Raw genomic sequence first — 25,113 nt, 5'->3', positions numbered from 1 at the left:
AGATTTAACCACTTCTCTGCCTCTGCTCTTCCGAGAGCATTCTCGGGAAACCCTCGGGGTTTATCCAGGGTGTGTCACGGGAGAGATGCTTGGAGAACTGCGGGATGGGAAACTGAAGGGAAATATTATTTTTTCCCGGAATAAAAGTTTTCCTAAAGCCTGGGGTCAGTGCAGCCCCTGTCCCCGGGGGCATCTGGGCTGCCATCCCAGTCACTGAGGATATCAGGGCTGCCGTCCCCAGTGTGTGCCCTGGAGCAGTGGGCTCTTGGCAGGACAGCAGGTGCCACTGACCCCCCGGAACAGGACTCGGGGCTGCTTTGGGGAGTGCCCACCTGGTCCCAGGGGAGCTCCCCCAGCACCTGCTGCTGTCCGGCCTGGGGTAGCTGCCTGGGTCCCACCAGGGTCTGGGGTTTGGCCAGGGGGGAGGCCGGGCTGGGAAACGTGAAGGTTTTTGTCATGGCAAGAGTTAAGCCCTTAACCCGGATGCTGAGGCAGAGGAGGCAAGAGGTGTGGCTTCCTCCCCAGGGCTGTGCAGCATCCTCCTGACACCCAGCACGGCAGTGATCCCTGGGGAGGGAGGGGGAGCTGCCGGCCCTCTGCCACGCTCCTGCACCAAGGACCCTGTCCCAGAGCTGGGTCCAAGCCACCTGGGCTCTGGGCCTCTTGTCCGCAAGTGTGACACTGGGCACAGCCATGAGAGCTGTGTGCCTGACGCCCCAGTGCCGGGGTTTGGCAGTGGGGGTTGGCGATGGATGTGCTGTGGGCGATGGGCTCTGTCCCTGGGGGCTGGCAGGGACAGCAGAGGGTGGCCCTGGGGAAGCAGGTTTTGGGGAGACTGTGGGGGATGCTGGCAAAGCAGTGCCGTTGGGGCTGGCGGAACATGCTGGGGCTGGAGGCAGGCGGTGAAGCTGGTTCGGTTGGCACTAACAGGATTGGGAAGTGTTGGAGCTCAGTGTCAGCTCTGCCTCCATCTCTTCATCTGTAGCCGCTTGTGCCAAGGCTTAGCGGAGCATCATTGTTTACCTTTGTGATGAGCAACAGGCTTGTGTGCGGGTCCTGCTGTGGCCGGTGGCACAGGGTGCTGGGCTCACCCCTTCGCTCTTCTCCATTCAGGCAGGACCAGTGTCACTGCCTTTTGGAGGTGTCACCCCCCAGCCTGGGAGCTGGAGGAGGTTTCTGGTGGGTCATCTCTTCTTGCTGCTGGGTGCGGACTCAGCCCATCTGTCCCTCTCCTGCCTGGGAAGCATGGATGCCATGGTTGTGAGGTGGGGTGGTGGCTCAGCCCCTGCTCAGATGCTGCTGTATTTGGCACTGGAGGTGGCATTCCCTTGGGCAGGGAACGTTCCCTGCTCTGTTGACCTGGCTGTGGTAGGCATGGTCCTGCTGCCCTGGCACAGGCTTCTCTTAGCGAAGGTCGAGCTGTGGCATGGACACAGGCTCTGGAAAGCCCCTGTGCCTGTGTCTGTGCCCACTTCTCACAGCAGGAGTTTCTTCCAGGCTTGGACAGGCGTGGGGAGGAGAGCTGGCTCCTGCGGGCAGAGCGTGTGCAGCCTCTGGTTCCCCTTTTGCCACCGAAGAGCAGGGGGAAACTGCTGAAACAGCTCTTGCGTTAGTGTCCCCTCCTCCAGCCCGTTCTTGCCCCATTCACCAGGCCCCACGATGTCTGCTTGCAGGCATCATGTCAGCGCTTGTGTCTCTGCTCCCTGGCTGCCCTGGGGTTGTGGTTGGACCCGGGCAGTGTTGAGGTGCCAGTGCTGGTCCCTGCAGGACACAGGCAGATGCTGCGGGAAGGCGTGTGTCTCAGCTGCGTTACCCTGCCCTGAGTCCCCTCTGGAGCAGAGAGGGGTCCAGAACCCTTCTCGGGGTGCAGAGCCAGGTCCTCTTATGAGACCTGGTGGTGCTGCTGCCCTCCAAGGTCACTTCTTGCTGGTGGCAGTCCCCATGGTCCAGCTCTCTGCCTGCCTGTGGGACACGGGAGGGCCAGGGGGCCACAGCAGGCAGAACGGTTGCTCCCCTGTTACTGGCTGCTCTGCTGGGGGAGAGCACAGGGGTCTGATGGGGCCAGGGGACCCTTCCCCATGGGTCTTGCTGGGCATCTCCGCCGGTGTTGGGGGAGCCTGCTCAGGGAAGGCGGCTGCTGCCGCCCCAGCCTCGACCACAGGCCGCCGGCGGAGCAGCCCCACCTCCATCGCCAAGAGATGCATTTCCTGTAGCGAGCGCGCAGGGCGGAGCGGCGGGGCTGGCTGGGGCGCAGGGCGGCGGGCAGCGGCCCTCCACCACTGGCAGCCCCCCCGGGCTGAGCGGAGCCCAGGGGAGAGCCAGGCTGTCCCTCTTGTCCCACCGCTGGTGACCCCGGCGTTGTCGCCGCCGCCGCTCGGAGGCGGTTGTGCCGCCACCCCGGGAGCGCCTGGTTCTGCGGGCGGGACGCTGGGGCCAAGGGCCGGAGCTGGGACAGGCGGGAGCATCGGGGATCCCATAATGGCTCCTTTCATCCCACGGTGGTGGCCGACAGCCAGGGCTGAGTCAGGCCAGGCCAGCTTGGCTGTGTGAGCCCCTCACCTGGAGCCTTGTGGGGTCCCCTCTGTCCCCCACTGCCCAGCCGGCCATGGAGGAGGAAGAGGAGGCCATAGGGTACCTGGATAAAGTGCTGGAGGATGAAGATGACTCAGAGCCAGGAACCCCCACCAGCCCCGGGTCTCCGTTCTCGGCCGGCGAGAAGGTGGGCGGCAGGGGCACCCCACTCCTATGGTGGGCGGTGGGTGGGGGGCAACGAGGGGCGTCTTGCTGGTGCTGATGACACTTGGGTCTTGAAGCAGCTCCTGGCTTGGTGCGGTGGATGCTGATGGGGGGCAGAGCCGAGGGGGCAGCAGGAGCATCACTGCAGCATCACTGCAGCCCTACTGCCCCCCCTGGGACCGCCTGTGGCTGGGGGCATGGGACAGGGCTGCACCAGCCATTGGGTGCAGAGGGCTCAGTGGGTGCTTGCGGTGAGCACCCGGCTTTCCTCCCACGGGAAAGTGGAGGCCACGCTTGTTGCTGCGGGGGGGTTGTGTGGCTCAGTAGAGCCAGTGCCGGATGCTCAGGAAGGGGTTGAACCACTCTCTGCCACTGTCCCACTGCATGGCCACCAGCAACCCCAGTGCCGGGGGGCAGCCATAGGGGCCTCCTGTGCTGGCAGGCACAGCCCAGCACCTTTCTCTCACCCACCATACTGGGGGCCCCTGGGTTCTCCCGGGTGCTGGCACAGGGCTGGAGAAGGGCTCTGGCCCCACTCTCCCTGGGGTCTCCTGCATGGGGCGGTCACCAGACACTTCTTAGGGTTGCTCCTCTGGGTCCCGGGGGTCCAGCTGGCATCATCCCTATGGGTCGCTGTGGGCACAGACAGGCCCCTTATCTCCCCAGCTCCTGCGCAGGGCCCAGGCTGGGGGAAGCAGGAAGAGCCCGTGACTAATCGGTGGCAAAAAGCCCACAAGCTCCCAGTGCACAAAACTGCTTCCCCACCCCGTGCACCCCCATGCCATGCTGGTCACCGTGGCCTGGCCAGGTGCAGCCTGGTGGGGAGCCCCAGGGTGGGCACCTCGGTTGGCAGAGCTGGCTGGCAGACACCAGGGTGGGACGGGGTATTTACTGACCTGTGGCCATTCCCACCCCATGGCCCTGCACCCCCTGGGCATTTGCAGATGCCAGACACAACGTCCAGGGCTGGTGGGGCAGGAAGGGGTGAAGCAGAACCTGCAGACTATCCTGAGGGGCTTATTGCCCAAAGCACTCTCTGTTCTCATGGCTTTGCTTGGTCCTGGTCTGGGTGGCAAAGCCTAGCTTCTGAGTATGATTTTTTTGTGGTTTTTTTTTGTTGTAAGTGGGGAGGCTGAGGCACACCAGGTGTTCGAGGTGGTCCTGGGGTGCCCATGCTTGGGTGCTGGCAGAGCCTCACCGGTGGGTCCCAGAGCCCCCAAGCTCAGCCATGCATCACCCATCTCCCTGCCACGAGGGCCATGCCACCAGAGCTCCAGTGCTGCAGCAGACCCGGGCATGGGCTGAGCTGCCGGCAGCTGGAGTGCCTCCACACAGCCTCGGACCTGCCCCAGTGCCACTGGGCAGGGACCGCTGGGGTGGCACTTGGACTACTGGGGTGGCACTTCCCTGGGAAAGCTTCAGCTGGGGAAAAGGGTGGTGCTGGATCACGTGGCAGCACCGTCGCCGCCAGGCATGATTTCACCGGGCGCCTTTGGACTCTACCCTGGGAGAGTCCTGCCGTGCCGCACGCCACCCTGGAGTGCTGCCAGCAGTGCCGGGCTGCTGGCCAGCCGGGAGCAGGGAGGGGAGCAACGCCAGCACAGCCCGTGGCTTCCCAGCTGGCTCCAGCCTGGCTGTGCCACCCAGCGGGCACATGCCTGGCCCTGACCATGGATCTTCTCCGATGCTGGCAGGGACACGTGCCCATGCGTGGATCCTGGGGATGGGCTGGTGGGATGAGGAGTCTCCTCCTGTGCCACTTGTTGGCTCAGCCTGGCTCCTTCCTGTGTTTCACAGGGCGAGCGAGATGCTGGCAAAGGTCTGGAGATGCGGAAGCTGGTGCTCTCTGGTTTCCTGGCCAGCGAGGAGATCTACATCAACCAGCTGGAGGCCCTCTTGTTGGTGAGCACAGTCCCCAGGCCAGGCGCCCCCTCCAGGGATGTCCCCCAGCAGGGAGGGATGGATGGGTGGTTGGGTGGGTGGATAGGTGGACGGTTAGATGGGGGAGCGAATGGGTGGATGGATGAGTGGAGTAATTTCTTCCTGGACAGTCTCCCCTGGTCAGGTCTGGCCCAGGCACTACCAGAGCAGGAGTAAAGCAGCAGCAGCAATGCCAGAGCCAGCCTTGCTCTGGCCCATCCATCCCTGTCTTGCCTTCCCCTGCTGCCAGTGTCCCTGGTGGGGAGGTATTTATAGCTCCAGTTCCTCTTGCGGACCCACTGGCCCTCATGGTAGAGACGCTGTTGCACAACGCAGGGGTCACCACCACCGCAGACAGGGAAGTCTGCGGGGATGTATGAATTGGAAGTGGCCCCTTGGTCCAGCTGCTGGCCGGGACCCATCATGGGCAGCTCAGACCCTTTGTCCCCAGTGTCCCCAGGCTCCGCGGAGGAGGCAGCCATCAGTCATTGCTGCCTGCGGTGCGGTTGCAGGGCTGCCTGCAGATGCAGCTCTAGGCTGCCACAAGCCCCGATGTGGGACCAGAGAAGTTTGGGGTCACTTCCTATCCAGGCCTTAATCTTCAATGTTCTCCCTTCTCCTTTGGCAGCCTATGAAGCCACTGAAGGCCACAGCTACTACGTCGCAGCCTGTTCTCACCCTCCAGCAGATTGAGACAATTTTCTACAAGATCCAGGACATCTATGAGATCCACAAAGAGTTCTACGACAGCCTGTGCCCGAAAGTGCAGCAGTGGGACAGCAATGTCACCATGGGCCACCTCTTCCAAAAGCTGGTATGCACCTTCCCTGGGGCTTGCTCTGCTTGGAAGAGGAGAACCAGGGAGATGGAGCATTATGCTGTGGGGCTCAGCCCCATGATGTGGCTCACGCCCTGCCATGCCCTCACCAGTGGCCATGGGACTTGTTGCATCCCTCCCTGCAGCTACTGCTGCCTGCCCGAGCCGTCCTTTCCTGGGATGCGAGTTAGTGCAGCCTCTGTGCCCCTCGCTGCTGTGGGGATGCCCATAGCTGGCAGGTCATGGGTGCAACCATGGCAGGGTTTTGGCTGGAGGTGCATGGTGTGGCTTTGCCATGGGGCTGGCAGGAGCCTGGGCACATGGGTGACCCTCAGGGGAGAGGCAGGATGTCACTGCCATGGTGGCTTTTCAGGATCGTGCTCCAGGTCCTGCTGCTGCTTTGGACTTGCTATGGTTGCATGGGCTGTGCCCCTGGGTGCTGTGGCCGTGCGGAGAGGAGAGGAGGAGATGGCAGGTGGAAGAGTGTTGGGAGATGGCTGTAGCTTCAGCCCTTGCTGTCTGGACACTCCTTGGCTCTCTGCTGGATTTTGGAGGTTGTGGGGTCACTGGGCTAGGCAGGAGCCCCAGCATCCTGCCCCTGTCATCTTGGTGGCTGCCTGGTCCCTTGTGCTGCGGGGGGGCTTCAGCATCCCAGTGGATGCCTGGCTAACCCCCGCTCCCCACAGGCCAGCCAGCTAGGGGTCTACAAGGCGTTTGTGGATAACTACAAAATTGCGCTGGAGACCGCGGAGAAGTGCAGCCAGAGCAACTACCAGTTCCAGAAGATCTCAGAGGTAAGCTGGGACAGGGCTGTGCTGGAGGAACAGGGCTGCCATGTCTGCGCTGTCCCAGCACAGGGCAGAGAACATTGTCTCCATGGCTGAGCCAACCATGTGTGCCCCGTGGAGATGCTCTCCCTGCCCTGGGCACTCTTGGGGACTGTCCCTGAGCGGGACATCAGTGGCTGTGCAGGAGGGTCATGGTCTCTGGGTGTTGTGGGGTTTGTGTGCCGTGTCACGTAAGCTCAGGTCAGGCTCAGCCCTCACTGCCATCATTTCTGGGGTGCAGAGCAGCCTGCACCCACTCACCCCATCCAGTGAGTCTGGGTGCTGGGTACCTGTGGCTCATCTCCTGCTGGCTGCTTCTCCAGGTTTGGCTCCCCTATAGAAACGGGGACCTCGGTGGCTACAGCCAGGCTCCCTGTGCCCCCCAGCCCCTCCGCGGTGCAGGCTGTTCAGCTCGACGGGACCAGCAGCCTCCCAGGGCTGCTGTGGGGCTGGGGGTCCTGTTCCAGGGTGCCCCACAGATCCACTGCATCCCAGCCGCTGGGTACAGCTGGAGCTGCTCCCAGCCAGGCAGCAGCCTGTGCAGCCTCCACCCCAGCACCCGTGTGTGGCCTCCAACCTGACTGGGCTGTGGCTGGGGGGAGATATCAGGGTGCAGGAAGGGTGGGGGAGGACCCCATGACCTTGAGCAATGTCCTTCCCCCCCACCCCAGCCCCCCATGGGCTGCTCTGATGGGCCTTTCCCTCCCTAGGAGCTGAAGGTGAAGGGTCCCAAGGACTCCAAGGAGAGCCACACGTCTGTCACCATGGAGGGTATGGCCGGCGCAGGCGTGGGGTGGGGGACGCAGCCTTTTGTCTGTGCGCGGGACCGGCGCGGATGAATTATTGAGCGGCACTTGCGAGCAGAGCCCTTTGCATTCCTCTGTGCGGAGCCAAGGAGGAGGGGGGTGACTGCAGCTCTCTAGGATGCTGGGGGCTTGCAGCAGCCCCCCACCCCCTGCCCACCCCCTCCTCCCCGCCCGCTGGCTGTGCTGGGAGCCGTGTTGAGGGGCCGATGCCGATGCTGTGCTGCAGCCAGGCTGAGCTGCCGCGGGGCGGCAGAGATGGCTGCGCGGAGACGGGGCTGCCATGGAAATTCTCATCGTCGTCCGTCTCTGCTGTAACTGCACCTATGGTGAGGTGGGGGGTGTGGCTCTGAATTTGGGTGCCGGTCGGGAGCGATGCTGCGGGGGCACTGGCCCGGGGCTGGCTGTCCTTGCTGGGGGTTGGAGGCTGTGTCGTGCTCTGCAGCTTGAAGTTGGGAGCGTCTTTGTTCCAGGCTCTATTGAATCATCTTGGCTCCAGCACACGTGGCCTCGCGTTTGCTTTTCCTGCTGGGCAGGGACTTGTGCTGGTGGCGGGACAGCAATGGGCTGAAATGGGCAGGGGGACACCCCTCTGCCTGGGCTGTGCCGCGGGGATGGCGATGGGGAGGGGTCCGCATTTGCTGGCCAGAGGCTGTGAGTGTGGTGGGGCTGGAATGTCCGTCTGTTGGCAGCACCAGGTGTCCCTCCCTGCTGCTGGCTGCCCCCGTGCTGCAGTGCGTGGGGCAGCAGTGTTGGGATGATGCTTTGGCCCCTGAGATCTCTGTAGGTGGGGCTTTTGCTGCTGCTGGGCTAAGCTGGGTTCCCCTTGCACCCCGGGCTGACTGGGGCAGGGGGATACAGGGTGTTTCATGGGGTGGCAGAGCCTGGCGAGGGCAGGCGGGGATGGGACTGAGCCAAAAGGGAAACTGAAAAAGCTGCTGGCTGCTGAGGGTGACGAGCGGCTCTTCCTCTCCACAGCCACCGCACGGCGAGCTGGTAGTGCCAGTGCCTGTGCTGAGCCCTGGGGGGTTTGTCACCCCCTGGGTGTGCTTCACCGTGAGGGGATGCACTGACACAGTCCTGGTGGGGATGTCCTGGAGCTGGTGGCAGTCAGGGCAGAGCCGTGTTTGTGACAGACCCTTCGGCTTTGCCACCCGTGATCTGTGACAGCAGAGTGGGGCAAGACATGGTGGCTGGGTCTGTGTCCCCATCATGTCTTGTTTTAGGGCAGGAACAGACAGGTCTGGCATGGGGTCATGACTGGAGTGGATGGCCACTTGGAAATTGCTGTGTGGGAAGTGCCATGTGGCAGTTTTTCAGGCTTGTCACCCCAGTGGGGACCCTGTGGGTGCTCAGGCTGCTGGTGAAGCTCCTCGGGCACAGCCCCAAAATCAAGGCAGGCATTAGGCAGCTGCCAGCACTGAGCTCTGCCCTCACTCTGGGCTCCAGCCGGGCCATGGTTTCTCTTGCCACCTCTTGCCCTGACACCTCTGGGCAGTGATGTGATGGTCCAGCCATTGCTGTCTCCATGTGGAACAGACCCTGGACACTTGCCCAGGGCTCTGTGCAGACCTGGGGGCTCTCTGGGTGTCTGCTCTCCCCTCCTTGTCCCTGCAGGGTGCAGTGCTGGCTCTCATGGCTGGGAGAGGGGCCAAGCCGTGGTGGTGGGTGGCTATTGACATCTCCTCTCTCCCCACAGCACTGCTGTACAAACCCATCGACCGGGTGACGCGGAGCACCCTCGTCCTGCACGTGAGTGTGACACCAGTCCTGGGGTGGGGGGCAGTGGGCTGCGCTCCCTTGGGTGCCAAGGCTGGGATGGCCTCGCTGGGTGGGGGGCTGCAGCTGTGCCACATTACTCCTGGGGACCCACGTCTGTGGGGAGCACTCCTGGGGGGTCCCTGGGTGGGTGCTGCAGCAAGATCAGTGCCCTTGGGCCACTCACCCACCTCATTCCCTTCCAGGATCTCCTCAAGCACACTCCAGCTGACCACCCTGACTACCCACTGCTCCAGGATGCCCTCCGCATCTCACAGAACTTCCTCTCCAGCATCAATGAGGACATTGATCCCCGGAGGACAGCAGTCACCACCCCCAAGGGGGAGGTGAGCCAGCGGGGTGGGCAGTGCCTGGGCACAGGGAGAGGGCTGTGCCCTCTGCCAGCTCCTGGCTGGTGTCTCCACCCTGGGGAGCATCACGGTGTTTGGCCAAGAGATGGAGGGTTTCCTCCAGACACAGTCCTGGGTGCAAGGTTAGGGCTGTACCTGGTCTTTGCTGCTTGCTGGCACCCTACTGAGCGTATGGGACTCAAAATAGCACCCAGATGACATGGATATTCCTCTATTGCTGGTGGCCGAGCCATGGAGAGGGACGGGAGCATCCATCCTCTGCGTTTTGGTGGCCTTTGCTCCCTGCCTGCTCTCACACCAACTGTGCTGCCCCGCAGACCCGGCAGCTTGTCAAGGATGGCTTCTTGGTGGAGCTGTCAGAGGGCTCGCGGAAGCTGCGGCACGTCTTCCTCTTCACCGACGTGCTGCTTTGCGCCAAGTTGAAGAAGACGGCAGTGGGGTAAGGAGGATACTGGGCATGGGGAGGGGAATGTGTCACAAACCCCAGTCCTCCAGCAGACAGGAGGATGTGCTGGGAGGGGGTCAGACATCACTCAGCGCCTGCATCCCGGCTGCAGGAAGCACCAGCAGTACGACTGCAAGTGGTATGTGCCCCTTGCCGACCTGGTGTTCCCCTCGCCGGAGGAGTCGGAGCACTGCCCCCAGGTCCACGTCATCCCTGACCATGAGCTGGAGGACATGAAGATGAAGATCTCAGCCATCAAGAGCGAGGTGCAGAAGGAGGTGAGAGGAAGGTGTGGGTGGTCGGGTAGGGCGTGAGACTTGCTGCTGTCCTCTGGGGTCAGGGATGGGATGTGTGTGGGCTGGGGACACCTGTGAAAACTCCTGTCTGCTCACTTTCTGCAGAAAGCCAACAAGGGACAGAGCCGGGCCATCGAGCGCCTCAAGAAGAAGATGTTTGAGAACGAATTTTGGCTGCTCCTCAACTCACCTGCCATCCCCTTCCGCATCCACAATCGCAACGGGAAGGTGAGGAGGGTGGGCTGGGGTCGCCGGGGGGCTCAGCCCTGCCTGCGCACAGCTGCCGCACCGCCTTCTCTTGCAGAGCTACCTCTTCTTGCTGTCATCTGACTATGAGAGGTCCGAGTGGAGGGAAGCCATTCAGAAACTACAGAAAAAGGGTAATTCTGGGCTGCTGAGGCCCCCTCAGCAGGGATCCTGTCTCCTTCCAGGGACCAAAAGGAGGTCCTTGCAGCCTGCTTGGTCCCTGGGCCGGCAATGGCTGTGTCCCTCTGAAGCTGCTCTCCTGTCCCCTCCCAGACCTCCAGGCCTTCGTCCTGAGCTCGGTGGAGCTGCAGGTGCTCACGGGATCCTGCTTCAAGCTACGCACCGTCCACAACATCCCGGTCACCAGCAATAAGGATGGTGAGTGTCTGCTGGGCCGGCGGGTCCCTCTTTCCTCTGGATGATGCCAGGGGGAGCTGTGGGGTCCCTTGGCTGGAGCAGAGGCCCTGCTTGGGGACCCTGGCTGTGAAGGGGACAGCTTCCCACCAGGTGGCACTGCCGGAGCAGAGTTGGGCTCCCAGGCAGAGCAATCCTGGCTGCAACATGGGGCTGCTTTTGGGGTGTCTCCAGCACCCCCACGGGGCTGGGCAGGACCAGGGTGTCCCCAGGGTGAGACCCAGCCAGCCCTCCTGGGGCCGGAGAGTTGGAGAGCTCAGGGTGTCCTGCAGGGATGGTCGGTAGCAGGGGGTACATGTCCTCTTCCAGACTTTAGGGATGACCCTCTGAGGGGCATGGGACATTGAGGTAGTCACCACAAGTACCTAGCGCTCACTATGTTCGAGCCTTGGAAACAGCCAGCCTGCATACTGGCCCCGGGGCACGGGAGGTGGCCACTGGTCCCTGATGTCAGCCTTTGCTCTCCCCACTGCAGATGACGAGTCCCCTGGGCTCTACGGGTTCCTGCATGTCATCGTCCACTCCGCCAAGGGCTTCAAGCAGTCTGCCAGTAAGTCGGGGTGCCCACCCTTGCTCGGTGGGAGCTGGGGTCCAGCATGTGGTCCCGCTCTGTCCCCAGTCATCCCTTAGGACCCAGTGGGGATGTTCCTTGGGTGCTGAATGGTGTTTGCTCTCCCAGACCTTTACTGCACGCTGGAGGTGGACTCCTTTGGCTATTTTGTCAGCAAAGCCAAGACCAGAGTTTTTCGGGACACCACCGAACCGCAGTGGAATGAGGTGAGAAGAAGGTGGGATGCAGGGATGGGACTGTGCCCCCATTTACCCTTCCAGTCCCAGCTTTGGACCTGCTCTGGGGCTGAGCCTCCCTCGCTCCGCACCCCAGGAGTTTGAGATCGAGCTGGAGGGCTCCCAGTCGCTGCGCATCCTCTGCTATGAGAAGTGCTATGACAAGACCAAGCTCAACAAGGACAACAACGAAATTGTGGACAAGATCATGGGCAAGGGGCAGATCCAGGTAGGGCTGGGGCTCTTGGGCATCTTCTCACTCAATGCCAGACTTCCTGGGGGTGGGCGACTGGGCTGGGAGGGTTGCCCTGGAGTGATGCCTGGGATGGGAGATGCTGCTCTCGGGAGCCGGGTACAGGGATTGCATCTCGGGGTTACTGGCAGCGGGGTGCGAGGAGGGGCTTGGCATCCACTCCAAGAGGGCTCTGAGCATGCAGCCCCCCATCCGTCCTTGCCAGCCGCGGCGGTTCCCCTCTGCCACCATCTGCCTCCCCTGTGCCTCCATCAGCCGCTGTTATGGCAACAGGGGTTTCCAGGGCAACAGCTGAGCCACCTCTGATTGGCGGTTGCCAGGCAGGAAAGATGGAGGCCTGGGCTGCCCTGAGATGCTCCCAGAGAAGGTGTGTGTGGGGGGCCCAGGCAGCCCCCAGACCCTGTCTCCCCCCTAGCACCTGCCTTGGGCCAGGCTGCAGGGAGGCCCAGGGCAGGGGGTACAGTTTGGGATGGGCATGCCCCTGTGTCTTGCTGGTGGGGACCCCCAGTCTGGCTGCCTTCCCAGCTGTGCTGGGGACAGCGTCATGCCTGGGACACAACCCGTGACCCAAGGCCGCTTCAAAGGGCCCAGCGCAGCCGCCTGCTCCGTGGGAAAGTGGCTGCGGGCAGGTCCCAGGGGAGTGGGGAAATGCTGCTGAGGAGGGGACACTGCAGGAGGACGTCACCACACCAGGCACAGGATGGAAGATGGGGGCTTGGCTTTGCCAGCGGCTTGTTCGTACCCCAAATCACCTGTCTGTTGCCCTCTCCCCATGGGTACAGCAGTGTAGGGGTGGCACTGGGCCAAGAGGGAGGGCTGGGGCAGGGAAGGGGCACAGCACCCCACAGGGATCAGCCCAGCTGCACTCTCGGAAATAGCCTGGGTCAACAAACATGAGTCAGCTGAAGGTTGCAGGGGTCAGGACGGGGACAGCACAGCTCGTCCCCACCATGCGAAAGCTGTGGGGGAAGAAATTAAAAGACAGAAGGCCCTGGGGCTGCTTATCACAAGGCAGACCTGGCTGGATGGAGCAGTGTCAGGGTTGGGGCTGTCCTGCCGTCACCTAGAGCCACAGCTCAGCCCCTGCCCCGGGATCGCGGTGGGTGGCGGGGCAGCACGGTTATGGGCAGCGCTGCCTGTGGGGCTGTGAGCTGTGCCGAGCTCCAGCACTGCCCCTTTGCCTTGAGCTGTTCAGGCAGAGATGCTGCCCTGAATGATCCTTACCCCAGACAGTCCCTGGGCTCACCATGAGCTGCTGCTGGCCACCGAAGCAGCATAGTGGTGTCATGCTGCGGTGGCAGAGGGGCAACGTGTGATGGGGATGCTGCAGCCTCTCTGCAGGGAGCAGTCAGGGCCTCTGAGGCTGTGGAGGTGTCACGAGTGGGAATAGTGTCCTGCTGGCACAGAGGACGTGGCTGGGTCCATGGAGGGGCTGGTGTTGGCACCGTCCTCCTCTTGAGCATCCTGGCTAAGGGGTCTGCGGCGTGGCAAGTGTTGGACCCCTGCCCCACACCCCGTCCCCATAGCTGGCGGCTAGGGGCACCCTGTGCCATGTGGGCCCAGCCGTGCCACTGGCTGCTCCGTGGGAAGGTGTGTCTGGGCGTGTGGATGGCTCCGCTGCAGCTCCTGGTTGGCTTTAACCCTGTTTTGTTGTTGTTAACCCCATTTTGCTTGCGGTTTCCAAGGTTGGGACATGCCCTGGTTATGTAGAGGTGCTATGGGGGAATCTTGTCCCTGTGGAGGGTTTGTGTCCCCAACACTGCAGGGCTCAACCCTGCTCTGAGCTGTCCCAGTCGCTCCCAGCAGCTGGGCTGCCTCGCACCAGTCTGTGTCCAGTGAGTGCTGGCAGGGGTGCCCGGGGCTGTGGCGGCTGGCAGACGGATGCTGGGGGTGGGCAGACAGAGCAGGCTGTGAGTGCTTGTGCCCACACTGCGGAGGGGAGAGGCTGGATCTGTCCCCTGTGCCCTGGGGTGAGTGGGGAGATGGGCAGCGGGTGACGAAGGGGGTCTCGGGGTAATGGGGCTGGATGAGCAGCCCCTTCCTTGGCCCCTGCTTGATGCACGTGGGGGATGTGACAGTTGAAGTAGAGCCTGTGTTGTCATGGGCACGGTGCCTGCCGTACCCGCAGGCAAGAGCTGCCCGTCTGTCTGTCTGACCCCCTCAGTGCTGGGCTGGCGGAGACTCTGGAGGGGAGATTTGAGGTGTTGGGGCTCCCCAGGCCTGCAGGGACCCACAGGGTGACCCGCATGGACTCAGGGCTGCTGCGGGCTGGATGGGGGAGCAGTACCCCCCAAGCTGGCACCTTGCCATGTCCCTGCCTGTCAGAAGTGGCAGGTAGGCAGGCAGGGACCCTTCCAGGGCTGGGGCACTGCCTGCATCTCCTCCCCCTGCCCCACCACATCACCCCCTGGCAGTGAGGCTGACAAGGGCCAGGACAGGCTGAGGGGATACGGTGGTGTCCCTTCCTGTCCCTAGGCCTGACACGAGACCCCGAAAGTCCCATCCCTGTGCCAGTAGCTGAGGCCAGGAGGGCCCGCCTGGCTCCTCCATGGAGCTGGGGTTGCTGCAGCCGACAGCAGCGATGCCTCCGGGGGCCGCGGCCGCTGATGGCGCAGGGAAGCGGATAACGGTGGATAGCGGATAACAGCAGTGAAGAGGCCAGGCAGCCCCTCCAGCCTTCCCAAGCGGCAGCAGCGGGCGGCAGGGCGAGAGTTAAACGTGTGAGGGCCGCCGGGGAGGGGGGGCTGCCTTTGAGTCACTTCCTCACAGGGGGAGGGAGGCTTTTGGGGCTGTCGAGCTGCCTCTCACCAGCCTGGCTCACACCCTGAAGATGAGCCCTGCCTGCTCGCCTCCCCGCCAGCCCAGCCGGGCTCCCCTCGCCGGCCCCTGACCCCCTGGCCACCGCTGACCTCCCACCCGGAGCAGATGAGATGCGGGTGCTGTCCTAACCCAGCCCCAGCCACCCCCCCGGACCCTGGTCTCGCCTCCCTGGAGCCGAAGCGTTCGTCGTTGCGATGACGGAGGTGCTGGTGCAGCCGGACGGCAGCCCCGATCCTGTGGGCGAGCGGTCGGAGCGTGGCGTGGAGGAGTCGGAGGGGAAGCGTCCCCCCAACACAGGCGCCCGTCTCTGGGGCAGGGTGCGCAGCAAGCTGCTCCGGCAGAAGGTGCCTCTTGGGGTGCGCGGTGCGGGGAGACAGCCTGGGGAGGGACAGTGACAGGCACCAAGTGGCCTTTGGGACAGCTTCGCCATGCTGCTGGGCTCTGCTGTGCATGTGGCTTTTTGGCTGGTGGCTTTGTGGGGTGCAGGGGGCTCTGATATGGGGGGACTGTGTTGCTTGGGGTGAGAGGGCTGTGGAGTCGGTGCACAGAGCAGGGAGGCTGTTTGGGTGCCTTGGGAGCTCTTAGAAGCAGTTGACAGCCTGTGGGGTGCTCGTTTCTCTTCTTCCCTCTCCTTCTGTGCACTGGGGGGCTGGTGGAGACTGTGCCATTTGCACTGAGGGGTCCCCTGCAGAGGGAGGGGAGGGAACCCCCCCTTGCCCAGCTCTGCAGCTCGCCCGGGATGCAGCGATGCTTGCAGGCTGGCCGGGCTGTGACACCCCAGCATGCGGTGCCTGTGCACCCCCTCTCACCGGGGTGCTGCTTGGTCTGCAGCCCCCCACCCTGGGTCCATCCAGATTTCCCTGAGCTCATAGCCGTGTTGCAGCCACATCATCTGGTGCTCTGGGGGAGAACGAAGGGCAGGGGTGGGCAACAGAGGTGATGAAGTGGGGGAGACGGCACCATCGCAGGTTGTTCCAGAGTCCTGAGGATCTCATGGGGGGCTCCGGGGGTTTCCCTCGGTGGGTCCCCCTGTGCAGGGTGCTGCTGGCTCGGGGCTCGGCTGTGGCCACAGGCAGGAGCTGCCTGGGCACTCGGCGGTTCAGTTTGGCAGCAGCAAGGTTTGCTCGGCAGCGGGGCTGCCGGTGACGCAGCGGCATTAACCTCGATTCTGTGTCGCCGCCGCCGCTCCCGCAGAGGGGATTAAGGGGCGGCGAGGTCTGCGCAGGGAGGCTGCCCGGCGGCTGCCGCTGGCTGTTGCTGGGTCAAAACATGAGGGGGTTTCATTTCCCAGCCCCATGTGTCCCCACTGCAGCCACCGGCTTCCCAGGCTGCTGCTGACTGGGAACACCGGGCGGGCTGCAGGAGCAGGTTGTGGCCCTGGCAGGTCTGTGCGTGGTCCTGGCGTGTTGTGGGTGTGTGCTGCTGCTCGGGTCGCTCTCAGACAAGGCTGTGAATCTCTGCTTTTTTTTGGGCCGTGCTTTGCCACCAGCAGCATTTGTTGGTGTGGGGGCTGTTCTGCCCCCATGGCACAGGGAACCACCAGTTCCCTGAGGAGAGAACTGATGGTGGAGGGGTCTGGTGGGGGCACCTGCCTGCCGGGACAGCTGTGGGCGGCCAGGAGGGTGTCCATGGGTGTCATGCTGATGGGAAGTGACCTTGGCTGTAGCAGCTCCCTGAGATCCCACTCCCCAGGGCTGTGGCAGAGATGGCCTCACCGGCTGAGTCACTGGTTTGCTCCTGATGGCTTTACCCTAGGCTGGTGCTTGGGTGACCTCATGGGTGTGAGGCACAAAGGACATGCCCAGCCCAGCAGCCCCTGCCCTGCCACAGCATCCCAGCACTTGGGGCCCTGGAGAGCTGCTACAAGCGTTTAAAGTCATCCCAACTCCTCACCTGAGAGCCCTGGGAACCAGGTGCTGCCTTAGTCTATCTCGGCTGCTGCTGCCTGCACAGGAGCTTTATCCATGGTGCACGGCCTGGAGGTATCTTGGGGACAAAATCCCAGGATGTGGCCTTGTCCCCTCAAATCCAGAGTCACCCCATGCAAGAGACAAGCAGCAGGCAGGAGCTGCGGGTGGCAAGCGCCAGCAGGACTGAGGCATCCCTCTGCCAGCCGAGCCTCCCCAGGATGCGGGAAGCTCTGCAGGGCTGCCAGGATGCTCATCGCCTGCCACACTGCTGCCTCTGCCACCGTGGGCCTTATCCTACAGACAAGCACCTTCAGCTAATTTGGTAAAGCAGGATGATGGCCCATCCCTGCAGAGGGTTTTCCATCTCGCCATGGGTGACCGTGGCACCATGGCAGATGCTGGCCTGAGCACAGGTGCTGCACCACTGCCGAGAGTCCCCTGAGACACAGGAGAGAGCAGCCCAGAGAGGCACCGGTGACCTGGCTGAGCCATTTCCCTGGGTACAGGCTGGTGTTTGAAGCCAGTTGAGCACTGAGCTGCCAAAGAGGAGACATCTGGGACAGCAGCATGTCACTTGTGCTGTCCTTCACAGAGAGGCTGTTCCCTGGAGCTCCCAGGCCAGCAGTTCCTGAACATCCCTGCGTTGTGCTGGAGGGAGGTGGCTCCATTTGGTGGAGAAGCAGGAGATGGTGGTGGTAGCTGAGATGGGGTGTTTGCCAGCACGGCGTGGGCAGGAGCTGCCTCTGGCACTGTGGGTGGATGCTCCCATCCATCCTCCCGCGCCTGGAGACAAGCATTGGCCACGGCTTTGCTTCCTGCAGGCACAAGCAGGCAGCGTGGTGGTGCTGCACAGGTGCCAGCGGGCCGGGCTGGGGGAGCACTGGGACCAGGCCACAGCCCGTGTCCCATGGGTGCATGGGGACCTGCCCCAGCTGCATGGGAGCTCAAGCCAGTGCCACCGGCCGAATGAGTCCAAATTCAGAGTGGTGCTGGTGGCTGCAGAGAACTGGATGGGGATGTTTCTGCCCAACTTTCAGCAAGAGGTGGTGGGAAGGCAGCATGCTCGGGGTAAGGTCTGTGGTGCTAGCAGCAGCCAACCTGGCTTTTATTAAAGCTTTCTTCAGAACCCTGCTAAAGCCCTTCCAGATGTGAGCTGCCCTGGGGGGACCCGGGGGACAGGGATGGCGAAGGCGCATGTGGTGGTTGCAATTAAACCTGTGCTGCAGAGCAGGGAGCCTCACAGCTCCGACCCAGCCAGGGGCAAAGGGCTTCACTGAGGCTGCCCAGGGCTCGCGGGGTTGGAAGCTGCCATAGCAGGACCTGGCTGTGTGTGGAAAAGGGGTGGAACCACCATGGACAGGCAGCACTGGGTCGGTGTTGGCCGTGGTGGGTGCACAGCAGCACTGCAGGGTGATCCAGTGCTGGAAGGGGGAACATGAGGGCTTGAAGCAAGAGGGGACATGAGGGACCCCATGGTCACCTTTGTGGTGGCTTCATGGGCAGCCAGAAGCTGGGGCAGGGGAATGGCAGCTCTGTGTCCAGAGCAGCAGCAGCTCTGGACAACTTTGCGCTCGCCTGGAGCATCTCCTAAACCAGCAGCTGTAAGGAAACTCCTGCGTCCTTGAGGAGTGACCCAGTGCTCTTGTTGTGAGCCTGGCCTGGCAGCTGCCACACGCGGCACCGGGATTCTCCACCAACCCCTGCCAGCTCCGGCGTCCTGTCCCCTTCCCTGAGGGGACATTAGTGCCGGGCTCTGCCCTGCTACCCACCCCATGCATTACACGGATCGATGGGGCCGGATCGATACTGCCAGCTGGGGACCGAAAAGCCCCAAAAGGTGACTGCATCCACCACTGCCCAGCCCTGGGACCTGGCACTCGCCATGGCATGTGCCAGGGCCTTGGGAATGCCAGCACCTCACCGTGGTGGCCCGGTGCCGGGGCAGCGTCATTGAGTCCCTCGCTAGCCCCAAAGCCAGAAATAGCAGAGCCCGTCATTCCCAGGGGTTATAAATAGCCTTGGCTATGGGGAGATGTTGTTTTTCTGCACGGAAAACGCTGCCCTAGTTCTGTTTCATCAATGTGCTGCCAGAAATAGTCCCGATTTCTTGGAAGTTTCTTGCTGCTGGGGTGTGGGTTAAAGTGTTGCCTTTTGGGGGCTCAAGGGGGGACCAGGCTGAGCCCACGTGGCTTCAGGTCATCACCAGAGGGACCCCAGACCTTCCCCTCTCCGTCTTCCTGCCGTGGGCAGCACATGGCCAGGAAGGAGCATGTCCCATGCCCCACACTGTCTGTGGGATGGGGGCTTTAGGGACAGTGGGGCTGGCACGGGGCTGTGTCCCTATGGAGCTCACACATCATCTCTCTCTGCAGCTGGACCCGCAGGCTGTGCAAACGAAGAACTGGCACATGGATGTGATTGAGATGAACGGGGTAAGTGGGGCCGCAGGGACCCACAGCCCCTGGCTTTGATGGCAGCCCCTTCCCCAGGGCTGTGCTGTGGCTTCATGTGATGTGGAGGTGATGGGCCAGGGCCAGGCTGCTGGGGCTCACCTCTTGTCTCCCACAGATCAAGGTGGAATTCTCCATGAAGTTCACAAGCAGAGACATGAGCCTGAAGAGGACCCCGTCGAAAAAGCAGACTGGTGTCTTCGGGGTTAAAATCAGCGTCGTGACAAAGTATGTATGGGGCTGGGGGGCTGATCTGCTCTGGTCCCTGTGTGTGTGGGGTTGGGAGACTCAGGGGACCTGCGCCATCCTTGCAGTATGTCCCTTTGCTGCCACCGACACCTGGAGAGCTCAGCTTTTGCTCTTTGCTGGGACTTGCCCGTTCCTTCGCCAGCCCCATCCCTCCCATCCACCATGCCCTTCCTGCTCAGGGTTTGTGGGGCTGGGCTGGCCACGGCGGGGTCCCCCAGGACTCTCTGCTCATGCCTTCACTTTTTGCGCCAGGCGCGAGCGCTCCAAGGTGCCTTACATCGTGCGCCAGTGCATCGAGGAGGTGGAGAAGAGGGGCATTGAAGAGGTTGGCATCTACAGGATCTCTGGAGTTGCCACTGACATCCAGGCATTGAAAGCCGTCTTCGATGCAAGTGAGTGTCCTGGGCATTGGCCACCCTTTGCATCACGTTCCCCTGGGAGGGTTCACAGGCACCGAGACCACCCCCAAGTCCCCTACCCTGCAAGCTCAGGGTCTCATTATTGCACTGCGTCTGTGTAAAACATGCTGGTGTGCCCAGGAGGAGGGTGTAGCTGGGAAAGCAAACATCCAGAGGTCCCAGCCTTGTTTGTGCCTCAGTGTCTCTGAGCAGCTCCTGCCCCTGGCTGGCTTCTGGGAGACACTGAGTCAGGACGACGTTACAAATGGATTTGCAAATTGTTCCGCATCTCATTGCCCAGCCAGGCGGGAACTGCTCGGCTCTTCCCAGCCCCAGCCTGGCTAAACGGGGATGTGGATGTAGTGGTGCTGTCCCTGCCCTCCAGCCAGCAGCCTGCCCCAGTGGCTGGGGTGATATGGGGAGCTGAGACCCCAGAGGGGAAGGAGGTGTCACATGTGGGTGCTCTCTGGACAGATAACAAGGACATCCTGGTCATGCTGAGTGACATGGACATCAATGCCATCGCCGGCACACTGAAGCTGTACTTCCGTGAGCTGCCCGAGCCCCTCCTCACTGACAGACTCTACCCTGCCTTCATGGAGGGGATTGGTAAGGGCTCGGGGATGGGGAAGGGGTTGGTGCCCAAGTGTGGCTGTTTGGCATTGTCTGCCCTGGGATGGGAGACTCTCGAGGGTCCTTCCCACCTCAGCCCACTCGGTCCTGGCCATTCTTGCCATCTCTATGCCAGCTCGGGGCTTGTGGGGCTGCTCCCCAGGGTGCAGGACCAGTCACTCATGTGCTGGCTGCCAGGAGGCATCTGGCCACGGTGGGTCCCACTGCTGCACAAGATGTCACCAGCCCCTGTCCTGAGCCCTCTCCCTCCTTGTCTCCAGCCCTCTCGGATCCTGCTGCCAAGGAGAACTGCATGATGCACCTTCTCCGCTCGCTGCCTGACCCCAACCTCATCACCTTCCTCTTCCTGCTGGAGCACTTGAAAAGGTAACAGCTTGGCTTGCGGCTCCAGGGGGGCTGCCTGGTGCAGGCGGGAGGTGCAGAATGGCTCTGTCCCGTTGCTTTGCCTTGGGGATGGGATACAAGTGGAGTTAGAGCTGTTGTCTGATACCTGTGGTGCCTGTGGGCTGATCCTGAACTGGAGGCACATGGTGCTGTGCTAGTGCAGAGCAGGGCTGTGGGCAGCAGCTGGGGCCAACACCAGTGGCTTTGTGTTGGGCAGGTGCCAGAGTGGCCCTTTCCCAGCCCCTCCAAGAAGGAACAGCCCCAGGTGTGTCCCACCTGCCCCATCTCTCCAGGCTCCATCACATCCGCTGGGGTCCTGGCCAGGCTGGGACCAGGCACACGTGAGTCCCTTTGGTTGATATTGGTGCTGGCTTCCCACAGCTCCTCTCCATGGGTCCCATAGGATGCTGGAGGGATCCTGAAGAGCAGCTCCCAGTACCCCAGGGCCACCGTGCCGGCGGGACTGTGCAGTGCACGGCTGTTGACACGGGACCGCTCTGCAGGCAGCACACGTCCTCTGGCAAGATGCAGCTCTTGGCTGCTGCAGCCGGTGTGCAGCTGGTTGGACGAGCTCTCCGGGGGAGCAGCTGGCCCCAGCACAGGACAGGGAAGCAGTTAGGAGCTGTGCAATGTCCCCCAGAGCGGGAAAGCGGAGTGCAGTGTCCCTTCCCAGCCCTCCAGCAGTAACCCCTGCAAAACAGTGTAATAATCCCTTTAACTTGTCATCAGTGGGTGGCCAACACCCAGGGACAAATCAGCTCTGTGGGCATGTCCCAAAGCTGCAGGTAAACCCCTGTGTCATTTGTCCCAGAATGAGTGCAGCAATGCTGGGCTGTATCTTGGCTCAGATGAAACCCATCCAAGCCTGGGGACGGGCAGTTCTGGGGCTCACTGCGACCTTAAAACCTGTGGAGGGCATGGGGCTGTGGGCAGGGCAGCCATGCAGGACACAGAGCCTGGCCAGAGCTGGCCATGAGTTTGGGACCAGGGCTCACAGCTCATGTTACTTGCATCATAAACTTGTGGGTTTTTTTTTCTCTGGTTTGGCTAATACCAAACAGAAAAAATGATTGATGCTGGGGGATGGGGAAGGAAAAATCCGTTTCCATCCTGAGAACCGGGCACAGCCAGTTCCCACATCTGCTCCCCTGGCCAGGGCTCAACCGTGCAGCCTGTGCCGGGGAGCACAGCTGCCTCCTAACATGGCAATGTTGTGGCCTTGGTTCCCTCGGTGCGGGCTGGCGGGGGTCCCATAGGGTTGGAGGGGTAGGGAGTCTCGGGGAGAGTCGGTGTGGAGCTCCCCGTACCCTGCCGGGGCTCTGGGAGGGTGGAGGCTCCACTGAACGCAAGCAAGCAAGGGCTTGGTTGCTGCCACATCACACCCGGGGCTCCCAGCCAGGCCCGGCGGCTCCGGCGGAGGCCGTGAAGGGGGCAGAGCTCCCTGCCCTGCACCTGGGTTTGCTGGGGGCTGGGAAGGGCAATGGCAAGCTGGAGCTGTCCTGCTGGGGCTGGGAGAAGGGAGATCAGCACTTGCCTCCCACATTGCTCCATGGCTGCCACACACTGGGAGAACAGCGTTAGGGGCTCATGCTTTTTCTTCCCTTGCATCCCACAGGGTAGCTGAAAAGGAGCCCATCAACAAAATGTCTCTCCACAACTTGGCCACGGTCTTTGGGCCGACTCTGCTGAGACCCTCAGAGGTGGAGAGCAAAGGACACCTCACCCTGGCGTCCGACATCTGGTCCCACGATGTGATGGCCCAGGTAAGAGCTGTGCGGGCAGCATGGGGCTGCAGCCTGCACCAACACCCTTGGAGTCGGGAGCAGAGATGTTCACCTGCCTCTCTGGGTAGATTTGTCACTCTTTGCTGGATGTGACTGCACAGGTCCAAGCTGGGAGGTGGCAGCTCTGCCCTTTTCTGGCCTAACACCCCCCATTTGCTTGCTACAGGTCCAGGTCCTTCTCTACTACCTGCAGCATCCTCCCATCTCCTTCACTGAGCTGAAACGCAACACACTTTACTTCTCCACGGACGTGTAGCCTGCAGGGAGAAGGCACCAGCTGCACACACTCCCAGCTCCCTGCTGGGGGACACGGACTGGATTGCAGCCCCCCAGGGAGACCGGCCGGGACCCAGGATGGTGCCGCCTGCAGCTCCTGTACAATCGTGTACCAGTGGCCCAGTCCCACCCCAGGCGCCGTGCCTCTGTAAAGTAGTCGTGTCTTATGTCCCTTCTTGTGTTCAAGAATTGTTTTTATGTATATTTGTTCAACGGAAGAGGTAGTGACTGACAAGGGCTGTGGACACAGGCTTCCCCCTTGGCTAGTTTTCTCCTGGACTCCTTTCTGCCCGCTCACTCCTGCCAGACACCCCTCATCTCGCCCAGCTCGAAGCCTGCAGCATCCCACGAGTGCCTGTTTCGCTGCCCAGCTCCCCTGCCCCACGCCTGCATGTGCAGCACCGGCTTGCTTCAGAGGCTGGGAGCTCACGGGCTTCCCACCCTGGTGACGGTGACGACCAGCTCTGCTTTGGCTTGCTGCCTGCGCAAACGTTGGACCCCGTGCCTGGATCCTCCTGCGGCCCAAGCAAACCTGTGATGAGAGCAGAGGAGCAGGTGCTGCTTCCTCCTCGACACGTCTCTTCAGGGTGCTTTCAGGCCAGTCCTCTCTACAGCCCTTATCCTGTGCTTTGCCTGTCTGTGTGTAGCGTGACGGTTACTTCCCTCACCTCCGAGTAGCGTTTTGGGGTAACCCATCCCACAAGGCTGGAGCGAGAGGTGCTGTGCTGGTCTCGATCCACGGCAGGTTTGAGGGACGGCAAGCCGGGCAGGTCTGCTCCTCCGCCACGGGCTGTGCTCTGGCACCAACAGGGTATCGTTGGGGCACGCGGGTCCCACAGTTTCCCCAAGCAGCCCTGGCAGGGCAGGGAACACGGTCCATGCTGTTTCCATATGCCCAGATCTCTGCCATAGCAAGGCAAGGGTTGCCAGCGCTGGCTGCGCCCCATGGCAGAGCCTGCTGGTGCACCAGCGCTTCTGCTGCGGCCACAAGAACGAGGATTTGTTTCCCTCCTTGGCCTTTCCCGCTTCTCCGGGCACAGGGCAGATGGCAGCACGTGGCCCTGCCTCAGTGCCAGCCTGGCGCCCAGAGGCAAGGGCTCTGTGTAGCAGCTGGACAGTCACCCAGCTCGGAAACCAGCACAGAGCAACGGGAGGGGGAAAGCCTTCATGCTGAAGGCAGAAGTGCTCAGTTCACTCCTTCTCACAAAGCAGTTGCTGCTGGGTTAGCCGTGCCCAGCCAGCTCAGGTCCATTTTAGTTTGTGGCTCCAGTTCTTGACCCCCAGGCTGATGCTGGAGCTGTCACGCCATGTCCAGAGGCAGGACAGCTGCATGTGCCACTGCCAGGCTGCGCTCCGGCCACCCGAATGCCTGGCTCCCAGTATGTCCCCCGCCCTCCCACGCTCACAGGTAGGTGCTGGTACCTGCTGGGACACAAAACCTTTCGCTCTGTGAGCTGAGTCCATGTTCTGGTGGGAAAAGCTCCCTCCTTGATTGCGTTGGCCCAGTGCTCTCCTGTGCCAAATGGAGATGGATGAGAAGTGACCAAGCGTATCCTCGCTAACAGCGGCATTGCCTTGACCCTCCCAACTAACAGACTGTTCCAGGTAGAGCCCGGCCACCTGCCACGGATGCAGATTCCTCCCTGGGGAAGGCAGGACCTGCCGGCCCCGCACCAGCAAAGCAACTAAAGGAGGAGAGGTCTTTCAGTCCCCCTCCAAAGGGCTCACACTCCAGACCCTGCTCCTCTTGACTACCAGCTAAACAGAAGGGAAACAGCATTGCAGAAAATAACCAGGCGTCTGTCTTGGCCCTGGACCCAGCGAGGAGGCCGAGTCTTAGATCTGACTGCACAACGGATCCCTGTGTGTGTGTCTGATTTGTTACATGTGTCCAAGTCTCTGTCCATGATACTGTCATTCCAGATGGAGACTCTGTACAGCCAAATTTCCCCCCCGTGCGACAGTGGCTGGAGGCCCGGTCCACATAGCCCCAGTACAACAGGCTGTGGCTTGTGCTTGTCCCTACAGGAAGGAAAAGAGGGGGGTGGACAATTGCAGCTACAGGTAGAATAGAACTGTTAATTAATATTTGACTTTCAGAAGTTGTTAAGGATATATTTTTGTTTGTGTTCTGTTTCAATTTCTGTAGATTATAAACTTTAAATGGCTGTAAACCATGTGAGGAGAGAAAAAAAAAGTTAATAAAAATGCAAAGCCCCAACATTTGCACAAAAGGAGCCCTGTGGTCTTGCTGTTTGCACTAACCGATCACCTTGGCATCACAGCTGCTTCTCTTTCTGTCAAGGAATTCATGCTTGTTGCAGTTCAAGCCAGTGGTGTAAGCACAGGCACTGCGCCAGGCAATCTTTTAAGAGACATCTTATGGTTTGGGCTATATCCTTGCATTTCAGTACATTCTGAAGGCAAAAAAACCTGGACTGTCTGGAGCCAGCCTATTCGGTCAGCCCAGAATTACTCAAGCTTAACATTCAGCTGACTTGCACAGCCTCTGGCCTGAGGATACTGAACAGGCACAA

The 25,113-nt window shown here is 61.8% G+C and overlaps 1 protein-coding gene across 6 annotated transcripts in view; it reads left to right on the top strand.

Moving 5' to 3' along the window:
* ABR (ABR activator of RhoGEF and GTPase) overlaps positions 1-24,810 on the top strand; it is a 39,498-nt gene extending 14,688 nt beyond the window's left edge. For 3 of the 6 annotated variants that reach the window (XM_065036809.1, XM_065036811.1, XM_065036812.1), the window contains 21 exons: positions 4,534-4,638; positions 5,285-5,470; positions 6,160-6,267; positions 7,011-7,071; positions 8,803-8,855; positions 9,068-9,208; positions 9,550-9,671; positions 9,790-9,955; positions 10,079-10,201; positions 10,278-10,353; positions 10,493-10,597; positions 11,109-11,183; positions 11,313-11,410; positions 11,517-11,648; positions 18,775-18,834; positions 18,971-19,080; positions 19,354-19,493; positions 19,974-20,108; positions 20,393-20,498; positions 22,132-22,279; positions 22,467-24,810. In XM_065036809.1, coding sequence (XP_064892881.1) covers positions 4,534-4,638; positions 5,285-5,470; positions 6,160-6,267; positions 7,011-7,071; positions 8,803-8,855; positions 9,068-9,208; positions 9,550-9,671; positions 9,790-9,955; positions 10,079-10,201; positions 10,278-10,353; positions 10,493-10,597; positions 11,109-11,183; positions 11,313-11,410; positions 11,517-11,648; positions 18,775-18,834; positions 18,971-19,080; positions 19,354-19,493; positions 19,974-20,108; positions 20,393-20,498; positions 22,132-22,279; positions 22,467-22,556 — 2,340 coding nt within the window. In that variant the 3' untranslated portion in view covers positions 22,557-24,810. Of the gene's footprint in view, positions 1-2,227; positions 2,720-4,533; positions 4,639-5,284; positions 5,471-6,159; positions 6,268-7,010; positions 7,072-7,091; positions 7,433-8,802; positions 8,856-9,067; positions 9,209-9,549; positions 9,672-9,789; positions 9,956-10,078; positions 10,202-10,277; positions 10,354-10,492; positions 10,598-11,108; positions 11,184-11,312; positions 11,411-11,516; positions 11,649-14,429; positions 14,837-18,774; positions 18,835-18,970; positions 19,081-19,353; positions 19,494-19,973; positions 20,109-20,392; positions 20,499-22,131; positions 22,280-22,466 lie in introns of those variants that run through there. The other 3 variants (XM_005502035.3, XM_021287108.2, XM_005502040.3) reach the window with 3 other exon arrangements.
* The last annotated feature ends 303 nt before the right edge of the window (positions 24,811-25,113 follow it).

The sequence above is a fragment of the Columba livia genome, chromosome 20 (assembly GCF_036013475.1).
Source record: "Columba livia isolate bColLiv1 breed racing homer chromosome 20, bColLiv1.pat.W.v2, whole genome shotgun sequence".
In the NCBI taxonomy this organism is placed as follows: domain Eukaryota; kingdom Metazoa; phylum Chordata; class Aves; order Columbiformes; family Columbidae; genus Columba; species Columba livia.
This window is presented reverse-complemented; position numbering and strand designations above follow the sequence as displayed.